Source organism: Primulina tabacum, chromosome 10 (assembly GCF_025594145.1).
Source record: "Primulina tabacum isolate GXHZ01 chromosome 10, ASM2559414v2, whole genome shotgun sequence".
Taxonomy (NCBI): Eukaryota; Viridiplantae; Streptophyta; class Magnoliopsida; order Lamiales; family Gesneriaceae; genus Primulina; species Primulina tabacum.
In genome coordinates, this window is record NC_134559.1 from 5,852,336 (window position 1) to 5,874,063 (window position 21,728).

Here is a 21,728-nt window from a genome sequence, read left to right on the forward strand (position 1 = left end):
CATCATTTAAAAAAAGTCATTAAAAATCTTTGAAAGTATAGAATGAATACACCCCCTAAATGGTAAATTTAATTTTATTATTACTTTTTAATTAAAATAAAGGTAATTAAATTGTTTATTAAAGTCCATGATGATTTATTGGCAGGTGTCCTGAACTTCAGCTCGTCTCAAAAAATGGCACATGAAATCTTCAGATGAAGAAGATAAGCAAGATTTGAATCACTCTTGATCGGCGCAGCTATCACAAAAGATATTTGGAATTAGACTTTAAAATTTGTTGTAGTTAATGCAGTATAAAAATTATAGTTTTGTCCTCTTCAATTTAACAAAGTTCTTTGTTGATCATGATAAAAACACCAAAATTGAAGTTTTTACCATCACATTTTATTTAAAAAGTGAAGGAGTATTTTGTCCAAATATCTAAAAAATACCAAAATTAATTTCCAAAAAAAAAACTCAGTCCATAAAGCAATAATAATATGTGGAGAGAGAAGAGTTCCTTTGACTCCGCCACCACTCGCAACTCCTGCTAATGTAGTTTACATTTGCCAAAAGTACCACATTTCCTGGTCAAGAACATCCCGGTCTTGACAAAACATTGTCAACTACCCGATATCGAAAGAAACATTATACTTCCTATGCCATTAATGACTTCTATAAATGTACAAAAATGACAAGGGGGGGTCCTTACCTTACCATTACCTACTTACTGCTTGTGTATGGGTGGGGTCGTTGGCTGATGGCTATGAGCATAGAACCCGACAGCTGGTGGCCTGAAGTATCCACCATTTGTAGGCTGCTGCTGCTGTGACTGTGCTTGCTGATTCTGCAGCTGTGGATGTGCTTGCTGTGGTGGAGGGCCTGGCCTGATGTACACAGCGGCAGCGTTCGAAGACAATTGTATGTTGCTGGCACCGTAGTTAAATGGCAGCCCCATCATTGTAGATTGGATTAATGGATTCCCGGATACATTAGCAGGAGTTGCGAGTGGTGGTGGAGCTGGAGGTGGTGGAAGGAATGGAGCTTGTAATGGGTTCAACTCGGACACAGACTGAGCGCCTAACGACTGAACAGATGGCATATTAGTTGACGCTTGCTGCGTAGAAGGAAAATAGGCTGAATTATTTCCCTCCGGGTTGATGAAACCTGAAAAAGAAATGGGTGTATCCAACTTGGGCCTTTTCAACCCACTGCTTTTTGATGCTGCCTCTTCTGCTACGAAAGAGGACAGAACAGATGTAAACATCAGGGCAGAAGATGAGGAAGCGGTAAGTTTTGCAGCAACGGCAGCTGCCGTCAACTTCTGCGACTCCTCTTTGTCGATGGAGTTTACAAAAGAAGTAAAAGGATTGGAAGGTGGAGGGGTGGGGAGATTGTTTATTGACAGGCTGGGAGAAAATATTGGTTGGTTCACAGGTGGTGCCGAGGAGGCTGATGCAAGCTGCAGTTTTATGTTGGCTGCTTTCTCAATCTGAACCCGAGCAGCCTGCATGTTTAATAAAGAGTTCATCCATTGTAACACATCATGACATCATGCACCAATACATAAAAGCAAAGTACAGAAACTAGATAGTTCACAATCTCGTACGTAAATGAATGCTTGAAGTCTAGAGTTGGGAGAAGCAGAGATCAGCTTCCAAAACCTGAATCAAATTGCTTTCATGAAACTAAGAAAATGGTTGCAACAGATTATTATTTTCTAGGAGTGATTAAATTTATTGATTATGAAGTGGAGAAAAATCAGAACAGGATAAATATCATAACAGAGTAGTGTCTAAAAACAAAAGTCAAAAGCTGAAAATCAAAAGTGAGTAGTGTTTGACAAATAAGTGATTTTAATATTAACATCTTACATTTTACCAGACTCACTTTCGTAAAAGCAGAATTATCATCCTACCAGTTTTAGAATTCAATTAAATTAAGTAAAAATTAACAAAAATCTGGGTATAAGAAACACATAAAACATATTTATTTTAAGCCGATAGCTAAGAATCATTTTTTTTGTGATTGCTAACACTCCCATAATGTCATAACAGATTAAACTAGAGGGCATTGCATCGGTCATCAAAACCTAGAATACAACATGTTGAAAAAGAAATGCATAACCTGCAAAAAGCTTGATGGCTTGATGACAAAGGAGTGGCATGCAAATTAATTATGGATGAAAACGCAGAGCAAATCGGGTAAATCAATTTGTTGGAATCTTGTAGTATATACCGTGTTTAAAGCAAAAGCATCATTTGTGATATCTTCCTGTACAAACTGATGATGTAGGCATCATAGAGGGCAAATCAATTTTTTGGAATCTTGTAGCACATACGTGTTTAAAGCAAAAGCATCATTTGTGATATCTTCCGGTACAAACTGATGATGTAGGCATCATAGATATCATCATTCTGGTACAACCATTCTATATCTTTAGGTTCCCACAAAAATTAATCATAAAGGCTCCAATGCAAAACATGACAACTTGGAATCCTACTAGCCCGTAAAAAAACACTAGAGTTGGGGGAAGATGAGGAACAAAATGGTCCATGACAGTATACCATTGGATCTCCCCCAAACTTTTTGTCACCTGCTAATTTGTATACCATTTGATGGGATATCATTCTCCAGCACAATCATTCAGGTCACAGCACAATCATTCAGGTCACCCAATTTTCAATTTCTAAAGCAATTCATCCAAAGTCATGTGAGTAATGTTTCTTTGATCTTTCCAAGTGAATACGGTGCATTCATGGTAATATACGAGGCCCTAGTCCCTACTAGAGTTTCAAACCAATCAGGATCTAGTTAGTCCATAACTTTTATTGATCTTAATAATGTATTTATTTCAATTTCTAAAGCAATTCATCCAAAGTCATGTGAGTAATGTTTCTTTGATCTTTCCAAGTGAATACGGTGCATTCATGGTAATATACGAGGCCCTAGTCCCTTACTAGAGTTTCAAACCAATCAGGATCTAGTTAGTCCATAACTTTTATTGATCTTAATAATGTATATAGGGTATACATGTTAAAACAAAAATTTAAGACAACTCTTTTTAAAAAATTTCACAATTAGTCACAATGTGTTTCAACCATTTATTCACATGCTCTGATTGATAACAGAAGATAGCTTGCTACACCTGAACTAAGATATTGATCATATTATCTACTAATGATGGCATATCTTATCAAAGTTTTTGTGCTTATACTCCTCAAATGTAAAGATTTCCATCTTCTCAAAAAGCATGCTCCAAAGTAAACGTACTTATACAGGCTCATGCCATGGAGCAGGCCCTAGGCAGTGACCAGGCACACGCCTTGATCTAACCTAATATTTTTTATTCTAGGTATAGGCAATATTTTATTTGGTTTTGGCCTATTTTATGGTCATATCTATATACATACACCTAGGTTACTGTTAGCGTGTGTATTTTTTAATTGTTTGTTAGGATTAGATTTAGTCTTATCTGTAGATAACAATTGATCCTATTTATTAGGAGTTTGTTATATCTCTTAGGATGGTGGTATCTAGGTTTGTTACATAGGTTTCTCTATATAAAGATTGTAAACTCTAGTTGTATAAAGTAAGAGTTTTTCGGGTAAGCACACAATCGTGCTTCGTTATTCTTCGCCCCTTTTAAACTTTCATGGTATCAGAGCCAGGTTCTTCTTCCTTTGAATTGAGAACAATGAATTCCATCGCTCTCATGGCCGGAGTATCTGGAGGCAATGATTCAGAGGTTGCATCGGAAACCTCTATACCTACCTCCCTCACAACTCCCACTAACTTGCATTCCGATAATTCTTTTTCCGGCGCCATCACTGCATACAAACTTAATGGCCGCAACTTTGTTCCCTGGTCTCGATCTGTCCAGATGGTCATTCGTGGCAAAGGGAAGTTCGGATATCTCGATGGGTCGATCCCTTCCCCTCCCGTGGAGGACCCTTCGTTTGCTGCCTGGGACGTCCAGAACTCTCTGGTCATGTCCTGGCTCATCCACTCCATGGAAAACAGGATTGGAGAACTTTATCTCATGTACGGGACTGCTTCTGCCATTTGGGACGCAGTCAAACGGGCTTATTCAGACCTCGAAGACTCGTCTCAGATGTTCGCTTTAAGAACGAGAGCTCGCGACCTCCGTCAAGCTGATGGTTGTGTCTCTGATTATTATCATTCTCTAACTCGTGTCTGGCAGGAATTAGATTTGTTCCAACCTCAAGATTGGAAAGATCCGGCTGATGCACATCTCCATCGTCGCATACTAGAGAAGGAGCGCACATATGATTTTCTTGCTGGTCTCAACCCCTCTTTAGATGAAGTGCGTGGTCGAATTCTTGGTGTGAAACCTTTACCGTCTCTCGATGAAATTTTCGCTGAAGTACGTCGCGAGGAACATCGCAAATCTGTAATGCTCGGCCCCAATGTATCTTCACCTGTTGATTCATCGGCTATGGCAGCTCGGGCAAGTGATGAGAAGGGCAAGAAACCAACAACTTGGTGTGATCACTGTCACAAACCGTATCACACAAAATCAAAATGTTGGAAACTACATGGGAAGCCTGCCGATTGGGTTCCTAAGCATATACGCGACAATTCTGGTCACACAACATCTGCACAGGCCGCAATAGCTCCACCGCCTCCTGCCCTCTTCACTGATGCTCAACTAGATCAATTGAGCAAAATTTTCTCATCTGCTCATACTGCCTCTTTTATGGCTTCAACCGGTAAACCTTTAAACTCAATTTGTGACCCATCAAAAGCTCCATGGTTAATTGACTCAGGCGCCTCTGATCATATGACGGGTAGCAAAGAATTTTTTACTACTTATTCTCCGAGCATTTTTTCGCGCACTGTTAAGATTGCTGATGGATCCTCCTTGCGCATTCATGGGACTGGTTCAGTCTCCCTCGGTCCCTCGTTATGCTTGAAAAATGTTCTTTATATACCTGGTTTCTCGTGTAATTTATTATCCATCAGCAAGCTGACAATGGATCAGAATTGTAATGCTATTTTCTCATCTTCACGATGTTCTTTTCAGGACCAGAGATCGGGCCGAGTGATTGGGAATGCTGAGGAAAGCTCGGGTCTCTACTATTTTCAGCAAGGTGATTTTTTTAAAAATAAACATCTGGCGGCCGTTGGATCCTCCTCTACCCTTTCTAGGCGTCAACAAATAAAGCTCCTTCACTGTCGTTTAGGTCATCCAAGTTTTCAATATTTGCAAAGATTGTTTCCTACATTAGTCTTGAAAAATGAACGATTTGATTGTGATATTTGTCAACTTGCAAAACACAAAAAAATTCCTTATTCCCCTCAACCATACCAGCCCTCACATCCTTTTTCGCTTATTCATAGCGATTTGTGGGGACCTTCGAGGATTGCATCTCACTCAAACAAAAGATGGTTTATTACATTTACTGATGACCACTCTCGTGTCTCTTGGGTTTATTTACTTAAAGAAAAATCGGAAGCTCCAACCATATTTTTCTCATTTTATACCATGGTCAAAAATCAATTTAACACAACCATTAAAGTTCTTCGCACTGACAATGGCACTGAGTACTTCAACTCTGTCATGAATGCTTTTATCACAAAAAATGGTCTATTACATCAAAGCTCTTGTGTTGAGTCACCTCAACAAAATGGAATCTCCGAGCGAAAAAATCGTCATCTTCTTGAAGTTGCTCGCACACTTTTATTCACAGCTAATGTTCCTAAACATTTTTGGGGGGACGCAATCTTAACTGCGTGCTATCTTATTAATCGCCAACCATCAAAAGTCCTTGGTTTCAATACACCTTTGTCAACCCTTCTTAGATCCTTTCCAACTTCACGTATATACTCAGAACTAGACCTTAGAGTATTTGGGTGTAAGGCATTTATCCACAATACCTGTCCCACTAAGAGCAAACTTGACCCCAGGGCTTTACCTTGTATTTTTTTAGGATACTCTTCCACAAAAAAGGGATATCGTGTGTTTTGTCCGTCTACAAAAAAATATTTGATCTCACACAATGTCACATTCTTTGAAAATCAAGCATTTTATCCCATAAATCAGCTTCAGGGGGGGATAGTGAGTGGCGCAAATTTCTGGGAAAATGCAGCAACAGATCATGACATTTTCTGGGATTCAAATCACCCTCCAACAGTGGACTGAGAGTTTCTACTGATAGATACTCCTGATCCTAGTATATCAGCACCAAATCCACCAAATATTACCCAAATCCCACCAAATCAAACCCCTGAAATCTCCAAAAAGCTTCCTCCAAATCCAATTAGCACTACAAAAATACAGCCATATGACAGGTGTTACGAAAGAAGAAAAAACCTGCAGCAAATAGAAGAACCCGACACCTCTCATGACCAAGCACAACTCCCGGTCCCTGGTAAGGATCTAACACTCTCTGAAATTGACATTCCTATAGCATTACGGAAAGGAAAACGTGCTTGCACTAACCATCCCATTTCAGATTATCTAGGTTATGCACACTTGTCTCAAGCTATGCAGGTCTTTGTATCTCAACTAGCCAACACAGAAATTCCAAAGAACTTTGAGGAAGCATGGTGTGATAACAGGTGGAAACAAGCTATTTTAAATGAAATGGAAGCTCTTGAGAAGAATGAAACTTGGACAATTGTTCAGAAACCACAAGATAAAAAATCAGTAGGCTGCAAATGGGTATTTACCATCAAATACAATGCAGATGGAACTATTGAGCGACACAAAGCAAGACTCGTCGCAAAGGGATATACTCAAACCCAAGGTATCGACTTCCAAGAAACCTTTGCTCCAGTGGCAAAAATAAATTCCATACGTATTCTCCTGTCTATCGCAGTTAATCTTGATTGGCCACTTCTACAACTTGATGTGAAAAATGCCTTTTTAAATGGGGAATTAGAAGAAGAAGTTTACATGGATCTACCTCCTGGGTTCAACACCAACCACAACCAAGGTAATTCGTGTAGGTTGAAGAAGTCCTTATACGGACTCAAGCAGTCGCCAAGAGCTTGGTTTGAGAGATTTATGAAATTTGTCCAAAGACAAGGTTTCAAGCAGGCTCAAGTTGATCACACGCTGTTCTACAAACGACAGTCAACCGGTATTACTATTTTAATAGTCTATGTCGATGATATTGTTCTAACATGGTGATGACAAATTCGAGATGCAGAGAATTAAAGCTGAATTAGCAAGGGAATTTGATATGAAGGACCTCGGTAATCTCAGATTTTTTCTTGGAATGGAGATTGATAGGAACAAGGACTCCATCTCAGTGTCTCAACGTAAATACACTCTCGACCTATTGAAAGAAACAGGCATGTTAGGCTCAAAACCAGCTGATACTCCCATGGACGCAAATCTGAAATTGGTGATTAACTCAGATGACAAACAGGTTGACAAGGGTAGTTATCAACGGCTAGTGGGCAAGCTGATTCATCTCTCACATACACGCCCTGATATTGGGTTTGCAGTTAGTTGTGTAAGTCAGTTTATGCACTCTCCTTCAGAAACTCATATGAGGGCCCTCTACAGAATTCTTAGGTACCTAAAAGGGAATCCGGGAAGAGGCCTTTTATTTCGAAGGACCGAAAGCAGAGATATACAGATGTTTGTTGATGCTGACTGTGCTGGATCTCCAATAGATCGACGATCTACATCTGGATATTGCTCTTTTGTATGGGGGAATCTGGTTACGTGGCGTAGTAAGAAACAAAACGTTGTAGCTAGAAGTAGTGCTGAGGCCGAACTACGGTCAGTGGCTCTTGGAACATGCGAAGGCTTATGGATAAAAATGTTCTTGAAAGAACTTGAGCTGGAGGCTATAGGACCAATTCGAGAATTCTGCGACAACAATGCAGCAATCTCCATCATCCACAATCCAGTTCACCATGACAAGATTAAGCACGTAGAGGTAGACAGACACTTCATCAAAGAAAAGATAGACCAAGGGATTCTGGCAGTAAAACACATCCCCACCGAAGAACAGACGGCTGACATCTTAACAAAAGCTTTGTTCAAGCCAACGTTCCAAAAATTTGTAACCAAGCTTGGAATGTACAACCTGTACAGTCCAGCTTGAGGGGGGGGTGTTAGCGTGTGTATTTTTTAATTGTTTGTTAGGATTAGATTTAGTCTTATCTGTAGATAACAATTGATCCTATTTATTAGGAGTTTGTTATATCTCTTAGGATGGTGGTATCTAGGTTTGTTACATAGGTTTCTCTATATAAAGATTGTAAACTCTAGTTGTATAAAGTAAGAGTTTTTTGGGTAAGCACACAATCGTGCTTCGTTATTCTTCGCCCCTTTTAAACTTTCAGTTACATTTTTTCATTTACCACAGAAGCCAACGTACAACCAAAACCCATGACAGGGATGTGTCAACAGCCGCAACACTAGGGAGTTGCATTTTTTTTTATAAGAAACGATATTTTATTAATAACTTAATAGACGTTAATTACAATCAGTGGACTAGTGGTCCACTGTTAGCAAATGCTACATAAGATTGATGCGTTCTTAAATTTTTCAATACATAAGCCCAATCCCTCAATACATCTTAGATCGACACGTTCTTAAATTCTTCATGAGTACCGATCCACATAGCAACTTTGATCTTGATTTTATCCCAGCATTCGTCACTGTTGTCTTCCGTATTCTAAAAAATTCTTCGATTTCTCTCTAACCACAATGACCAACATATGCCATGAACCACCACTTACCAGAAAATTCTTCCCCTCTTGCCAATTAGTTGTCCTAGATCCATGGCGAATAAATCATTCATTGTCTTCGGCACCACCCAACTTAGTCCAGTTCTTTCAAAGCTCTAGCCCACACAACCCAGTCCAGTTCTTTCAAAGCTCTAGCCCACAAGCCGCTCGTGAATGCACAATGAATGAGCATATGATCATGTGTTTCCATTTCATTCCTACACAACACACATCAATTGGGGCACATAGCAATTGAGGGCCACTTCTTTTGCATCATCTCCGAGGTCGGCAACTTACCCAGAATCGCTGTCCACGAGAATACCTGGATCTTTGTTGGAACTGAAACCTTCTATATAACATGGAAAATGGAAAAACGGGAAAGCTATTTTCGGGAAAAAATGACTCAAAGAAGAATTTGACTGAGAAAATACCAGAAGGATCCCCACTCTACACTCTGATATCATCTACCCTTCAATCAACCTAATCCTATCTGACACATCTAATAACTCAGTCAACTCTAATACTCCTCATGTCTCACAACCCTTCGAAAATGCAAATCCCATGAATGGGAAGACGACGAATTGTCAAAGTGAACAAAATATGATATAGGCATATTATGAACCGTGGAAAGCTGAAATAAAGAAAGGTAGAGATCTTTAAAAGAAGAATCCCCCCACCATGTAGCTTCCCAAAACCTAGCCTTGTTACCACCTCTAACCTTTATCGTCACTAATTGTTGAAAAGTCGGGTATGATCGGGAAATAAACTTCCATGGGCATCTTAATGTCACATTTCTTGCTAAACCCGCATCTCACCCATTCTCTTGTAACAAATATTTACTCACTGCCTCACCATCAGCTCCCTCCCATAAGAATTTCCTTACAATGTTCTCCATAACATCCGCTATTCTTTTTGGCACCTTAAAAAGAGACATGTAATAAATCGGGAGTGCGTTTAAAACTGATGTTATCAACGTTAACCTTCCCCTCTTGAAAAAAAAAACTATCTTCCAACTTGCCAACTTTTTCGACATCTTAGACAAAATGGATTCCCAGAACGAGACTTGTAATGGATTTACTCCTAAAGACACTCTCAAATGCTTAATCGGCCACTTCTCCTTACCACATCCAATTTGCTGAGCTAACAGTTCAACTTATTTTTCTTCACAATGGATACCCAACAAAACAATCTTTTCTCAATTGATTTTTAACCCAAACCCGTCCCTCGCTCTCTAATTCATCCAGCCTTCTATTTTTTCTCTCAACTCTGTTAATTTCATTTTCACCATCCTGAAAACCTCTTCATTCCATCTTCGAATGTCTCCTTTCAAAGCCTTGAGCTTCCTCATAAATTTCTTGAAATTCTGCATTGTTCCACCACGATAAGAATGATGTTTTAAAGCTTTTGTGCCTCGACCACACATTCCCATATCTAAAAGGCGCTAGTCCCCAATAAAATTTTTCCAAATCCAAAACAATTGAGAAATGATTCGAGGTGATTCTTGGCAGAAGCGTTTGTCTATAAAATCGATAAATTTCAGTCCATCCCACCGTGAACAAGAACATATCCAATCTGCAGCAAATGGGTGAATCCCTCAAATTCGACCAAGTGAATTTTCCATTCTGTAAAGGTGGATCGAACAACTCCAATTCATGTATCAAGGTATCAAAACAAGGCATACTCGATGTATGGGATCGGCTATTCATTTTTTCGATTAATGATCTCACAACATTAAAATCTCCCCCCGAGCACCATCTTCCCCCACATAAAAAAAATCTTAATCCTGCCAATTCATCCCAAAAAAATTTGTGTCGACCTTGGTTTGCATGGACCGTACACCGCCGTAAACCACCAATCATTGTTATTATCCTTTTGAATATGGATTGAAACTGAAAATTCCCCAATCAAATTGTCCTTAACTGAAATCACCCTTGGATCCCACATAACCAAAATTCCACCTGACGGACCAACTGCAGGTAAACTAATCCACTGCACAAACCGTGATTTCCACACACTAGCAAATTTTTTTTTTGATAGGAAACAATAATTTTATATATTATTCACTGATTCAATAGCAACTTTCTTAAAATCAGCCACATTTCTGATCATGCCCAGTAAATCCTTCGTCGTCTCGTGTAGCTGATCTTTGAGATCAGCCGTATCTGTCTTGTGAATATCATTACTGGGTACATATTACTATCTACACTAATGAGACCTTTCGCTCTTCCCCATCCCGCCATCACTCTAGCTTCTGATTTTTTTATTTTTTAAGCATTTTTCCAAAAGAAATCTCGATCCAAACATCTTGGACTTGGAGAACTTCTCCATCCAAACACCACTCTTGAGCCATCTCGAGGAGCGGGAATCAATGTTGAATAATTCACATTCATGTGAAATTATTATACCAGTGATTTGTTTTCCTCAGAGGGTTTGATTAGATTGTTTCAATATTTATTTAGCTTAGATTTTTTACTTTCATCTCAGTTTCCTTGTAAGAATGTTTTAACTCTCTTTTTTATGTGTGTACACAGTACACCCTTGTTATATGTTGTGGACAAAAATACAAATAATTAGTAAATTTTCATATATTTTTTCAACAAAGATGGGCATCCTACATGTGGTTTATCATTTTGGAAACCAGCTTATGCAGAAACATTCATACAATAATATTCATGGTAAAAACCAGTGTTTTGTGAACGTCTACACCAGACCAAAGAAAAGACCATGTGTGACTGTGTAGAGATGGAGAGTGATGGAGATTGACCCTACTTGTAACTCGCTCTGAATCAGCTCCAGCTTCGACTCCTGGAAAGTTATGATGTGTCAGGACATGAAAGTACGGAGTCAAAATGAAATATCATGCATTCTCAGTCTCCTAAGATCAGATTGGAATTTATATGAGGATTGGAGTTTTCTAAGTTGCAACAATAGTCATACAATCCAATAATATATCCAGACATTAGTTCATCGTACAATTATTTTCGAAGATTTCAGTTTATTGTTCAACTCATTCTATCCTACTAGACATCTCTAAATTCAGATACCATCTTAAAAAAATTTAACATTTTCCATATCCATGCATAAAATTAATAGGTTGTTGATTAGCACCGAACATTAGGACACATAAATCAACTAAAACAACATAAACTGCAGAGAAAGGATTTCTCCCAAAGCAAAAGCATACTTGATCCTGCAGAGCTCCTCTAAGCTGGGAAACCAAAGCAACTCTGATTGTTTCACATTTTTCAAGCTGGCTAATGCATTGGTGAAGCATGTTCTCTTGTTTCTCTATGTTATCTATAACAACAGAACCGTGAACGTCTCCTGAAGACAAAATTAAAGTACATCAGAAAGTTTATAAACTAACTGCAGCTAGCATCTATAAACATGGATAATATTAACACCATTCATACATCATCATAGAATCAGAAAAGGAATCTATAACACTCCTAGCAAGTTTATAGCACGCTTGATGCAATCATGGAGTATCCAGAATAGAAAGCCACAACCAAGGCATAATCATTACCAACAGCAAGCAAGTTTAGAGAAAACTAACTATGATCAAACCTTGAGAAGAAGCATTCACAGCATCGATCTCGATTTCTTGTACACTAGAAATAGCACTTCGGCATTTGTTTAAGGCAGCATCTTCATTGGCAACCTCATCATGTATCAAATGAAATGAGGTTAAGATTTTCTCCGGCATGCCTCCAACAGTCAATTTCTGGAATCAACAAAAAAGGAGAATATAATAAGAATAAACCTAACAACAAATTACAATTAAAATCCAAAACAAAGTCTGTACTTACAATTCTCAAAGAGTGGGCATCTCTCTTCACAACTTTGATAGGATTCGAATTCTTGCCACTGCTGATTAGAGAAGGATTCTTTCCAGTGTTGGGTGGAGGAGTCTTTCCTAGCAGTTCATTTTTTAGATTCTGACCCCTAGATCCAAATACTTTTCTTTCCTCCCAAATGTCAACCTGATATAAAGAGCATCCCCCAAAATTGGGGAGGAAAGAGAATACGAAATATTAGTAATTAAGAAGGTGAGAACAAATAAAAGAGCAATAATAATAGGACCAAAAGCAATATCCATATAGCCTACAGAAATTTGGCCCTTGTAGACAACCAACCAAGTGGTGTAATGGTGGAAGTGATTATAAGAAAAAAACAGTATGCACATGACATAAAGTTGCACCAAAGAGTGGAATTAAAATATTGTTCTGGAACACCAGGAGATAAAGATAGCTGGGTCAGAATTGTAATCTCAAAGCAGCAAAAAATAACAGCAGTCCTGATGTTTGACAAATAATGTGGTAAACTGTTGCCTCCCAGAAAAAAATTATCAAACATAAACTGAAAAATATCCTTATATCATCAACCAGATAGATAGATGCCCATACACAGAAAACATGAAAAAAAATAACTGTCGAAATTTTTTGGCAGCAGTCAAATTCAAATTAAATGTAACTTGGCGAGATAATTTGATAAAGATTCTTCCACTAATATGCAGGTCAAATCTGACAAGATAAAAGAGATACTCTTCCATCCTCAGAATGCCCATAGGCCATAGCAAACAATATAATTTAAGTTTTTCGTCATCTATCATGCCTGTACTTTAAAAATTTTAAGAACAAAATTAAAGTCCAAAAACATGCGCAAGAAGTTCAACAAAGAAGCAAACAAATTATATCCATGAGGATCCAAAGACAAGTCTTACTCCTCTAGTATTTACAGAGAGAATGTAAGACAATAATCCACTCCTTCAGAAAAATTAAAAAGGAGGGAGAAGTTTAAACATTGCCGTGAAACTAATGGAAAGAGCATATTACATAGTATCAACCCAACACAAGCCACACATACACAAGCATTGGCAGAGAACAAGAAGACGTGCAATGGAAAAGGGCACTGGTTGGTTATCCATGCTCCGGTAGGACTTAGGAGGTTATGCAATTACTTTTCATGCTCAGAAGGAAAGAAAAGGTTCAGTAGGAAGAAGAAAGGTCGTTGATGAAATACCAGCCGAGAGGCAGCTTTTCTGCAATTTTCATCACCACTATCATAAACACCCCTGAGAGCTGATGGCAGGATCTTCCAAAATTCATTCACGAATTCACTACCCTTACGCCTGCTATTTTGCAGGATGTCATTAGCCAAGTACAAGAAAGATACCCGTTGATCCTGTTGTACAGATTGAAATAACCTATCCCATGTTTCAACAACTTGCTTGGCCTTTTTCCGGTGAGAAATGCACCACCGAGACAAAGCTGATTGGATGTTAAAGAAACTGCATTGTACTCTGAATTTTTAGAATGATCATAAGCGACAAAATATCTTCAGATACACATTCAACTTTCACATTATAATCGCTGAAATATCACACAATCATAAACGAGTAAATTGTTTTTAAGTTTACACTATCATGTATCTGCAATGGAAGTACTGCATGCCCCAAAAATCATCAGAAAGTATGTACAGTACGAATGAATGGAATTTCTCATGACGTAACCTAACAGGGAAAGTAAAGAAAAACTGAGCATATTGAGAAAATTAAACATCAAAGATAATAATCTGCCGATCATTATGAAATACTCTTATAATATCTCACGCCATAAACAAAAAAATATCTCCAATCACAAAATACAAATCAAGAGATGCACCATAAATCACACTCATTTCTGAGGGACTGTGTTGTCGATATCAACCAAAATTATACAAAATGAAGAAGACAAAAGTTTTTTTTCTGGCAACATCTACTATGTTAGGGGACACCAAATCCATTGTCTCATGCTGATCTTATTCAGGTCACAAGAAAAACTTAAGCAACTTACATATAAAATATATATAATATATGTAAGAAACTTACATATAAAAAAAATTGTTATTAAGCAACTTGATTGGGTTGGCAATTAAAGCAAAACAATGCAGTGCAAAAATCCAATTGAAATGAAAACCACCTAACAAGAAATCCCTCCTATTTCTATCTAATCCAGAGCCATCGACCACACAATGAAAACCAGACAAAGGAGAAAAACTCAACATTGACAGAGATGTAATTTCATGTTTACTACCTTGTATTTCTAACTGCATCTTTATTAACAATGACAGTAAATTCCAGAATTAAAACCAGAGATGCAAGAACTGCATAAGGTGCATGACCTCTAATCATTCGACAAGTAAATCCATCAACTAATATTGAATTTCGGAACGAAATTTTTTTGTATTTTTTTCCTCCAACTGCTGAGGTGCTGCGGTGCACAATCTCAAACTGTACCAACTTTTGATGATAACCTACAAAAGACACGGTATAACAAAAACCAAAGCATCCCAAGAAAGAACAGAAACTGTGGAGGCTTTCAAAAGATCTATGTAAAGAAATCAGAAGGTCTAAGATATAGCAATTATCACTTGGTCACTTGGGAAACTAAGATTGTTCTCAAAACTATTGGTTCCCTCACAAGTAAAACTGTATTAGTGTAGCCTTCACGAGAATCAGTTAGCATCCTCGTAGCACCAAATAATTTGTCCAATCAGTAAATATATCACTATTTTATAAATAATCTACCTATTATAATAACTAACTCGGTGCTTTTGGTATGACCACTATACAAAATTACCAATATAACCCAATAATGTATATATACTTCATCACTGTTGGACATAAAAAAGAAAAACATTTCACTTTCATCACGCACTATTATATCCAGTTTCTTTTAAAAGTAAAACTATTTCGAATTTCATAACCCAAATATAACAATTACTTTTTATACAGCTAATTAAATAACACAACAGAAACATGCGACTCAAGATAAGAAGGGATTGTAAGATTCAATCCTTCTATCGGTTGTAGCATATACTGTTCAAAACCTAAGATAGATATGAATATATACACCAAAAACATAAACCCACACACACCCACCTTTGAACCCCTCCAACACGTCAAATTCCAACCAACAGAGGTAAATGGATTAAAATAGGAGTAGAAATATGGGTAAATATTCCCTGAAGAAGAAGAAGACTCGTGTGCATGCTTGAAATGAAAGATTTTCCACATCACTCAAGCGACAAGAAAAATAGCATGCATGATTATACAATCCTCTGCAGAATAGTAATGTCAAATATGGCATGTGACACTACAACTTCCAAACTAAAAAGTAAATGTAGGGCTACTGCCTCCTAAAGAAAGGATACATTCTATGCTTTGCTGAGAACTATTTAGTTTAGACAGTTTCTCCGACAATGACTTCTCATCGAAAATCTCATCAGCCATCCTTCTGTTTGCTGAATTTAATTACCCCTACAAACGCCTGCAATAGTGCAAATGAATTTAAACCACGTAGGAAAAGAAAATAATGAGGAAGGATTCAGGAGTGAGGTTAGGAGGAAGATTAAAGCTTTCTTCTGATGGAACAGTCAGAAGAAGAAGCCGAAAACGTACCACAAAGAGCTTGATGTGATAAACAACTTAAATTTAAAGCAATATATAGTTCCACATAGAAAATAATCATTTGCAGAAAATCCAAGCTTAAATATATTAATCTGAGCAGTTTACTAACCCGAGAACCAATGTCAACTTTGTAAGGCTATTCAATTTACATTCTATAGGAATAGTGACGTCGTATTTTTCATCTCGTGAATTTTCGTTTAGTGAATAGAACCAATGCATAAGAGCATTTGAAAATGCTTGTACACCCAGACAATTTATTTTGACATTTACAGAAATTGATTAATTGCCTCCTAAGTTTCCCAGCAATGAGCCATATTTCCAGTGTACTAACTAGCTGAATTCAATTGGACAACCCAGACTGCTAGCCAAACTGGCTGTATCTTTTACAGCACCAATGAGTTTGATGTCCTGTGCCAATGAAAGAAGTTCATGTCACAAGGGTACCATCAAACAGAGGTGGATGGTTTCATCGACAAGACTCCAGTTAGGTGTAGGTAGTTGATGGGTCGGCATGACAAGTTTGTGGGATTCCAGTGGACCACTCGAAGAGGCATAGGACAAATAATGGTAGGAAAAATAGGAAGCTTTCAGTTGCCTTCCATGTCAAGTGCCCAAAAACTTAAATTGTAGCCAAACACAGAATGCTAACAAAAGACAAAGGCTCGTTAGTCGGTATCGCTGGCTAAGGCAGACAAATCCAAGGACCAACACCACAGCTGTGTAGGGAGTCAAAGGTAAGGGTAACTTGCATACAAAAGGCCGAAGAGAAAACAATGGACTAAAGAGATGTTCCATATTTTCATGTCACCGGTTAGTTCTTATCGGTGGAAAATTCAAGTGATAAAACGACATGATTGACTTTTTCCTGGCAGCTTAATACCGTAAATGGGTCGAGAAAGATGAGAAAAAAATGTTGCACACATTGGTAGACGTAGATCCCACTGTATCTGACATGGCAATCATTTTTTCATACCAACCTGGTTTAAATCAAATCCAATCTAACCCTCGTATTTGCCACCTCGACTCATGCCTCAAATCATGACAAGTGTACTTTAAGCGCACCATATGTGGACCCTATTACTAGTTTGCGATGGAAATTCTCCAAACATTGCTAATAATCTTGTTCTGTCACCAAGACACTTGAGTTATAAATGGTAAAAATCACGTAAAGAAAATCATGTGATTATAAATATCTTTTAATTCTTAAAAATATACATCGATGCACATGATGAGGATATAAACAATAATAAAAGTTATAGAAGGCCCATTTCATTAGTTTTATAGATTCTGCGTTTAGATTTGAATTGTGCCCAATATTTATTGACATGAAAACATTGAAGATTTAGGAGTTAGTAACGACAAACTAATCAGAAATCTGGGAGAATGCACGATCTAAATTGCTTATCTGCAATCCAAATCAGAGAACCAATAATCAGAAATAATAAAAAATGTAACCTATTTTGCCTTCTTGTTGATAGTAAGGACCAAATTAGGGCTAAAATCAAATTCCTAGCACTCGACTGCTTTTCTGGATCTATTTGGACTCATCTACACAGCACTCCGACAATGAAAATAATTATTTAATGACCGAATAGCAAAAGAATGAAATAAAGAAAAATATTTTTTTACCACTATTTGGGATATTAGTATAGCAACAGCGATGATGCGGCTTGCTTAAGACAAAGGTTTCTGCAGGTGAATTGGGGTGGAGGCAATAAACAACTTAAATTTAAAGCAATATATAGTTCCACATAGAAAATAATCATTTGCAGAAAATCCAAGCTTAAATATATTAATCTGAGCAGTTTACTAACCCGAGAACCAATGTCAACTTTGTAAGGCTATTCAATTTACATTCTATAGGAATAGTGACGTCGTATTTTTCATCTCGTGAATTTTCGTTTAGTGAATAGAACCAATGCATAAGAGCATTTGAAAATGCTTGTACACCCAGACAATTTATTTTGACATTTACAGAAATTGACTAATTGCCTCCTAAGTTTCCCAGCAATGAGCCATATTTCCAGTGTACTAACTAGCTGAATTCAATTGGACAACCCAGACTGCTAGCCAAACTGGCTGTATCTTTTACAGCACCAATGAGTTTGATGTCCTGTGCCAATGAAAGAAGTTCATGTCACAAGGGTACCATCAAACAGAGGTGGATGGTTTCATCGACAAGACTCCAGTTAGGTGTAGGTAGTTGATGGGTCGGCATGACAAGTTTGTGGGATTCCAGTGGACCACTCGAAGAGGCATAGGACAAATAATGGTAGGAAAAATAGGAAGCTTTCAGTTGCCTTCCATGTCAAGTGCCCAAAAACTTAAATTGTAGCCAAACACAGAATGCTAACAAAAGACAAAGGTCGGTAGTCGGTATCGCTGGCTAAGGCAGACAAATCCAAGGACCAACACCACAGCTGTGTAGGGAGTCAAAGGTAAGGGTAACTTGCATACAAAAGGCCGAAGAGAAAACAATGGACTAAAGAGATGTTCCATATTTTCATGTCACCGGTTAGTTCTTATCGGTGGAAAATTCAAGTGATAAAACGACATGATTGACTTTTTCCTGGCAGCTTAATACCGTAAATGGGTCGAGAAAGATGAGAAAAAAATGTTGCACACATTGGTAGACGTAGATCCCACTGTATCTGACATGGCAATCATTTTTTCATACCAACCTGGTTTAAATCAAATCCAATCTAACCCTCGTATTTGCCACCTCGACTCATGCCTCAAATCATGACAAGTGTACTTTAAGCGCACCACATGTGGACCCTATTACTAGTTTGCGATGGAAATTCTCCAAACATTGCTAATAATCTTGTTCTGTCACCAAGACACTTGAGTTATAAATGGTAAAAATCACGTAAAGAAAATCATGTGATTATAAATATCTTTTAATTCTTAAAAATATACATCGATGCACATGATGAGGATATAAACAATAATAAAAGTTATAGAAGGCCCATTTCATTAGTTTTATAGATTCTGCGTTTAGATTTGAATGTGCCCAATATTTATTGACATGAAAACATTGAAGATTTAGGAGTTAGTAACGACAAACTAATCAGAAATCTGGGAGAATGCACGATCTAAATTGCTTATCTGCAATCCAAATCAGAGAACCAATAATCAGAAATAATAAAAAATGTAACCTATTTTGCCTTCTTGTTGATAGTAAGGACCAAATTAGGGCTAAAATCAAATTCCTAGCACTCGACTGCTTTTCTGGATCTATTTGGACTCATCTACACAGCACTCCGACAATGAAAATAATTATTTAATGACCGAATAGCAAAAGAATGAAATAAAGAAAAATATTTTTTTACCACTATTTGGGATATTAGTATAGCAACAGCGATGATGCGGCTTGCTTAAGACAAAGGTTTCTGCAGGTGAATTGGGGTGGAGGCAAAAATAAAGTGAGAAAGGATAACCCTAGTTTAGAATCATTTCTCCAAAGACGTTCCCACATCATAAAAAATAAAAAACAAACACCACTATCTCATTTTCATTCTTTTTAGTCGAATATTTTTCCAATTCATTTTTAAATATCATTCATTAGTTTTCATTTAAAATAACAAATTTTATTTCCTCAAAAAAAGAACCAAAATTAAATTTACTTTCTCAAAATATTTCCCCAGAACTTTTCACACAAAACTCCTAAAACAATACCAAGCAAGCCCAAAGTCTTCAAGAAAGTAAAATCAAAACGTTGCTAGCACGTTTTATTTAAAAGTGTTTTTCACCAGAAACGTTATGCCCTGTCTTAAATGATCACGTGCAATCATTTCAATTTATAACTTTAACCTTTAAAAGACACAAGTATAAATATCTACAAGTATAAAAAATAAAAAAAAACATATCTACACGTTCACAATATATCAGCTACCATGCACAAATACTTGTTTTCTCAACAAGATCAACATATTGCCAGCATAAAATCAGTTATCATTTGAAACATCCTCAAAAATATGCAGTCTATCAGGCCAAGATGTAACTTTCAAAAATAAAAGAGAAATCCACAAGCAACTGAATTGGATTAAGACAAATGACCACCGAGCATCCCTATTAAAACAATATTTGATGCTATAGTTTTATGTTATAGAAAGAAGCTATCAAATTAATTATTTGTGATAAAAACTTGAACATTTAAATTAGTGCACACGTACTAGGACAATTATTATTACCACTGGCCATATTTTAACCTATAGTCTTGAGTCGGTAGGTTGCATTCCCTCAGTAGTGAATCTAAAAAAATAATTAATGGGAATTGATACTAAAAACCTAAAACTTCCTCCATCACAGTTGTGTATTTTTAAAGTGAATGAATATATTTTGCATAAATCGTGATTCATAGACTAAAGAAAAAATTATTAGAGTTTGATTAAATCTACAAGAAATCAAACAGAAAAATAGAATGATAACCAGTTCAGCTTTTCTAGTACTCCACATCACACATATAAAATATGATGGCATTATTCATGGCAACAACTGAAACTCAATTAAAAAAGACAAGATGCCAAACGTTGAAATCTTAAGGCATCCAACTTTACTTGAAATTTCAAATTACATGATTTCTCACTTGAGAACAAAAATTTTCTCTAATTTGCATGGATTCTCACCCACCAAAACTGGCGAAGAATTTATGGGCTTCATAAATATACACTAATTTTCAGACAATTCACTTGCTAGTGTTCATAATATACATTCACATAACTACACATGTTCATGCATGTACAACATATAACAGCATAAAAAAAAGATACCAACATATACATCAAACACGTATAGTTCTAAGAACATGTTTACCTCGAGTTCCCCCTTTAATGGCCAACTCAATTACCCAGAGAACTCGGTTGAGAAAAAAACATTAAAAAACAAATCTTGAGGCCAAAAAGAACAGACAATTACTAGCTCATATCAACCAATTGGACCAAGCCCGAAGTCCTTGAAACCAAAACTCCAAAAGTTAAAAGGATTGGGTAATATTCATTTGCATGCGCATAAAAAAGACATAAGACCACCGAAAAATCTAAGACAGATGGCCAAAGGCTGCCCCGACAGACCCCCTCCTCTCCCTCTGCCGCTGTCACCGCAAAACAATACTGCGAGCTATTTAAGTAAAAAACTTGAATTTCACGCCAAATTAGGAAAGATGGAATACCTGAATATTGAAGCACTTCCATTATAGCATATTTTTTCCAAAAGAAAAACAAATCTGAAATGAAAACAAAACAAAACGAATGATAAATTGATGTAGGATTACGAGTGGATTTGTATTTCTCCGCAATATGGATTGCGTACAGGGCTTTTGGGATTGCAGATATGGAAAAACCCTTGAGAACAAGAGCCGGGCAGGGGTCAGACGAAAGAGGTGAATGAAGGTCAAAATAATAAACAAATAAAAATTGAAGGCAAAAGAAAGATGAAAAAATTTGCGGACAAAATTTGTATTTTACGACTATGATTTTTTATCTGGATTAATTATAAAAAATATTATTTTTTATTGTGAATATTGATAGGATTGAAAAAAAAATATTTATTCTTCTAATACTCTTATTCTTGTATATTTAAACTG

General features: G+C 37.0%; 1 protein-coding gene across 2 annotated transcripts; it reads right to left on the reverse strand.

The window, feature by feature from the left end:
• Positions 1 to 458: 458 nt before the first annotated feature.
• LOC142505892 (uncharacterized) lies at positions 459 to 21,550 on the reverse strand. Of its 2 annotated transcripts, XM_075619033.1 has the most exons (9): positions 21,315 to 21,550; positions 21,062 to 21,110; positions 15,889 to 16,004; positions 13,717 to 13,964; positions 12,504 to 12,677; positions 12,262 to 12,418; positions 11,879 to 12,018; positions 11,464 to 11,499; positions 459 to 1,486 (listed from the first exon to the last, which is right to left on the reverse strand). In XM_075619033.1, the coding sequence occupies exons 3-9, from the start codon at positions 15,965 to 15,967 to the stop codon at positions 707 to 709; spliced, it is 1,614 nt and encodes a 537-aa protein (XP_075475148.1). In that variant the 5' UTR covers positions 15,968 to 16,004; positions 21,062 to 21,110; positions 21,315 to 21,550; the 3' UTR covers positions 459 to 706. The 2 variants fall into 2 exon arrangements, with proteins under 2 accessions (XP_075475148.1, XP_075475147.1); XM_075619032.1 differs by lacking the exon at positions 21,062 to 21,110 and having other exon boundaries at positions 21,315 to 21,549.
• Between the last annotated feature and the right edge of the window lie 178 nt (positions 21,551 to 21,728).

Bases quoted from the DNA above. Each gene is read 5' to 3' on its own strand.
- LOC142505892 (XM_075619033.1), bottom strand. From the start codon at position 15,967: ATGGCTGATGAGATTTTCGATGAGAAGTCATTGTCGGAGAAACTGTCT. The intron at 12,678-13,716 runs GTATTTCATCAA...TCTTTATATCAG, and splicing joins GAAAAGCTGCCTCTCGGCTG to GTTGACATTTGGGAGGAAAG. The intron at 12,419-12,503 runs GTAAGTACAGAC...TGTTGATTCCAG, and splicing joins ATGCCCACTCTTTGAGAATT to AAATTGACTGTTGGAGGCAT.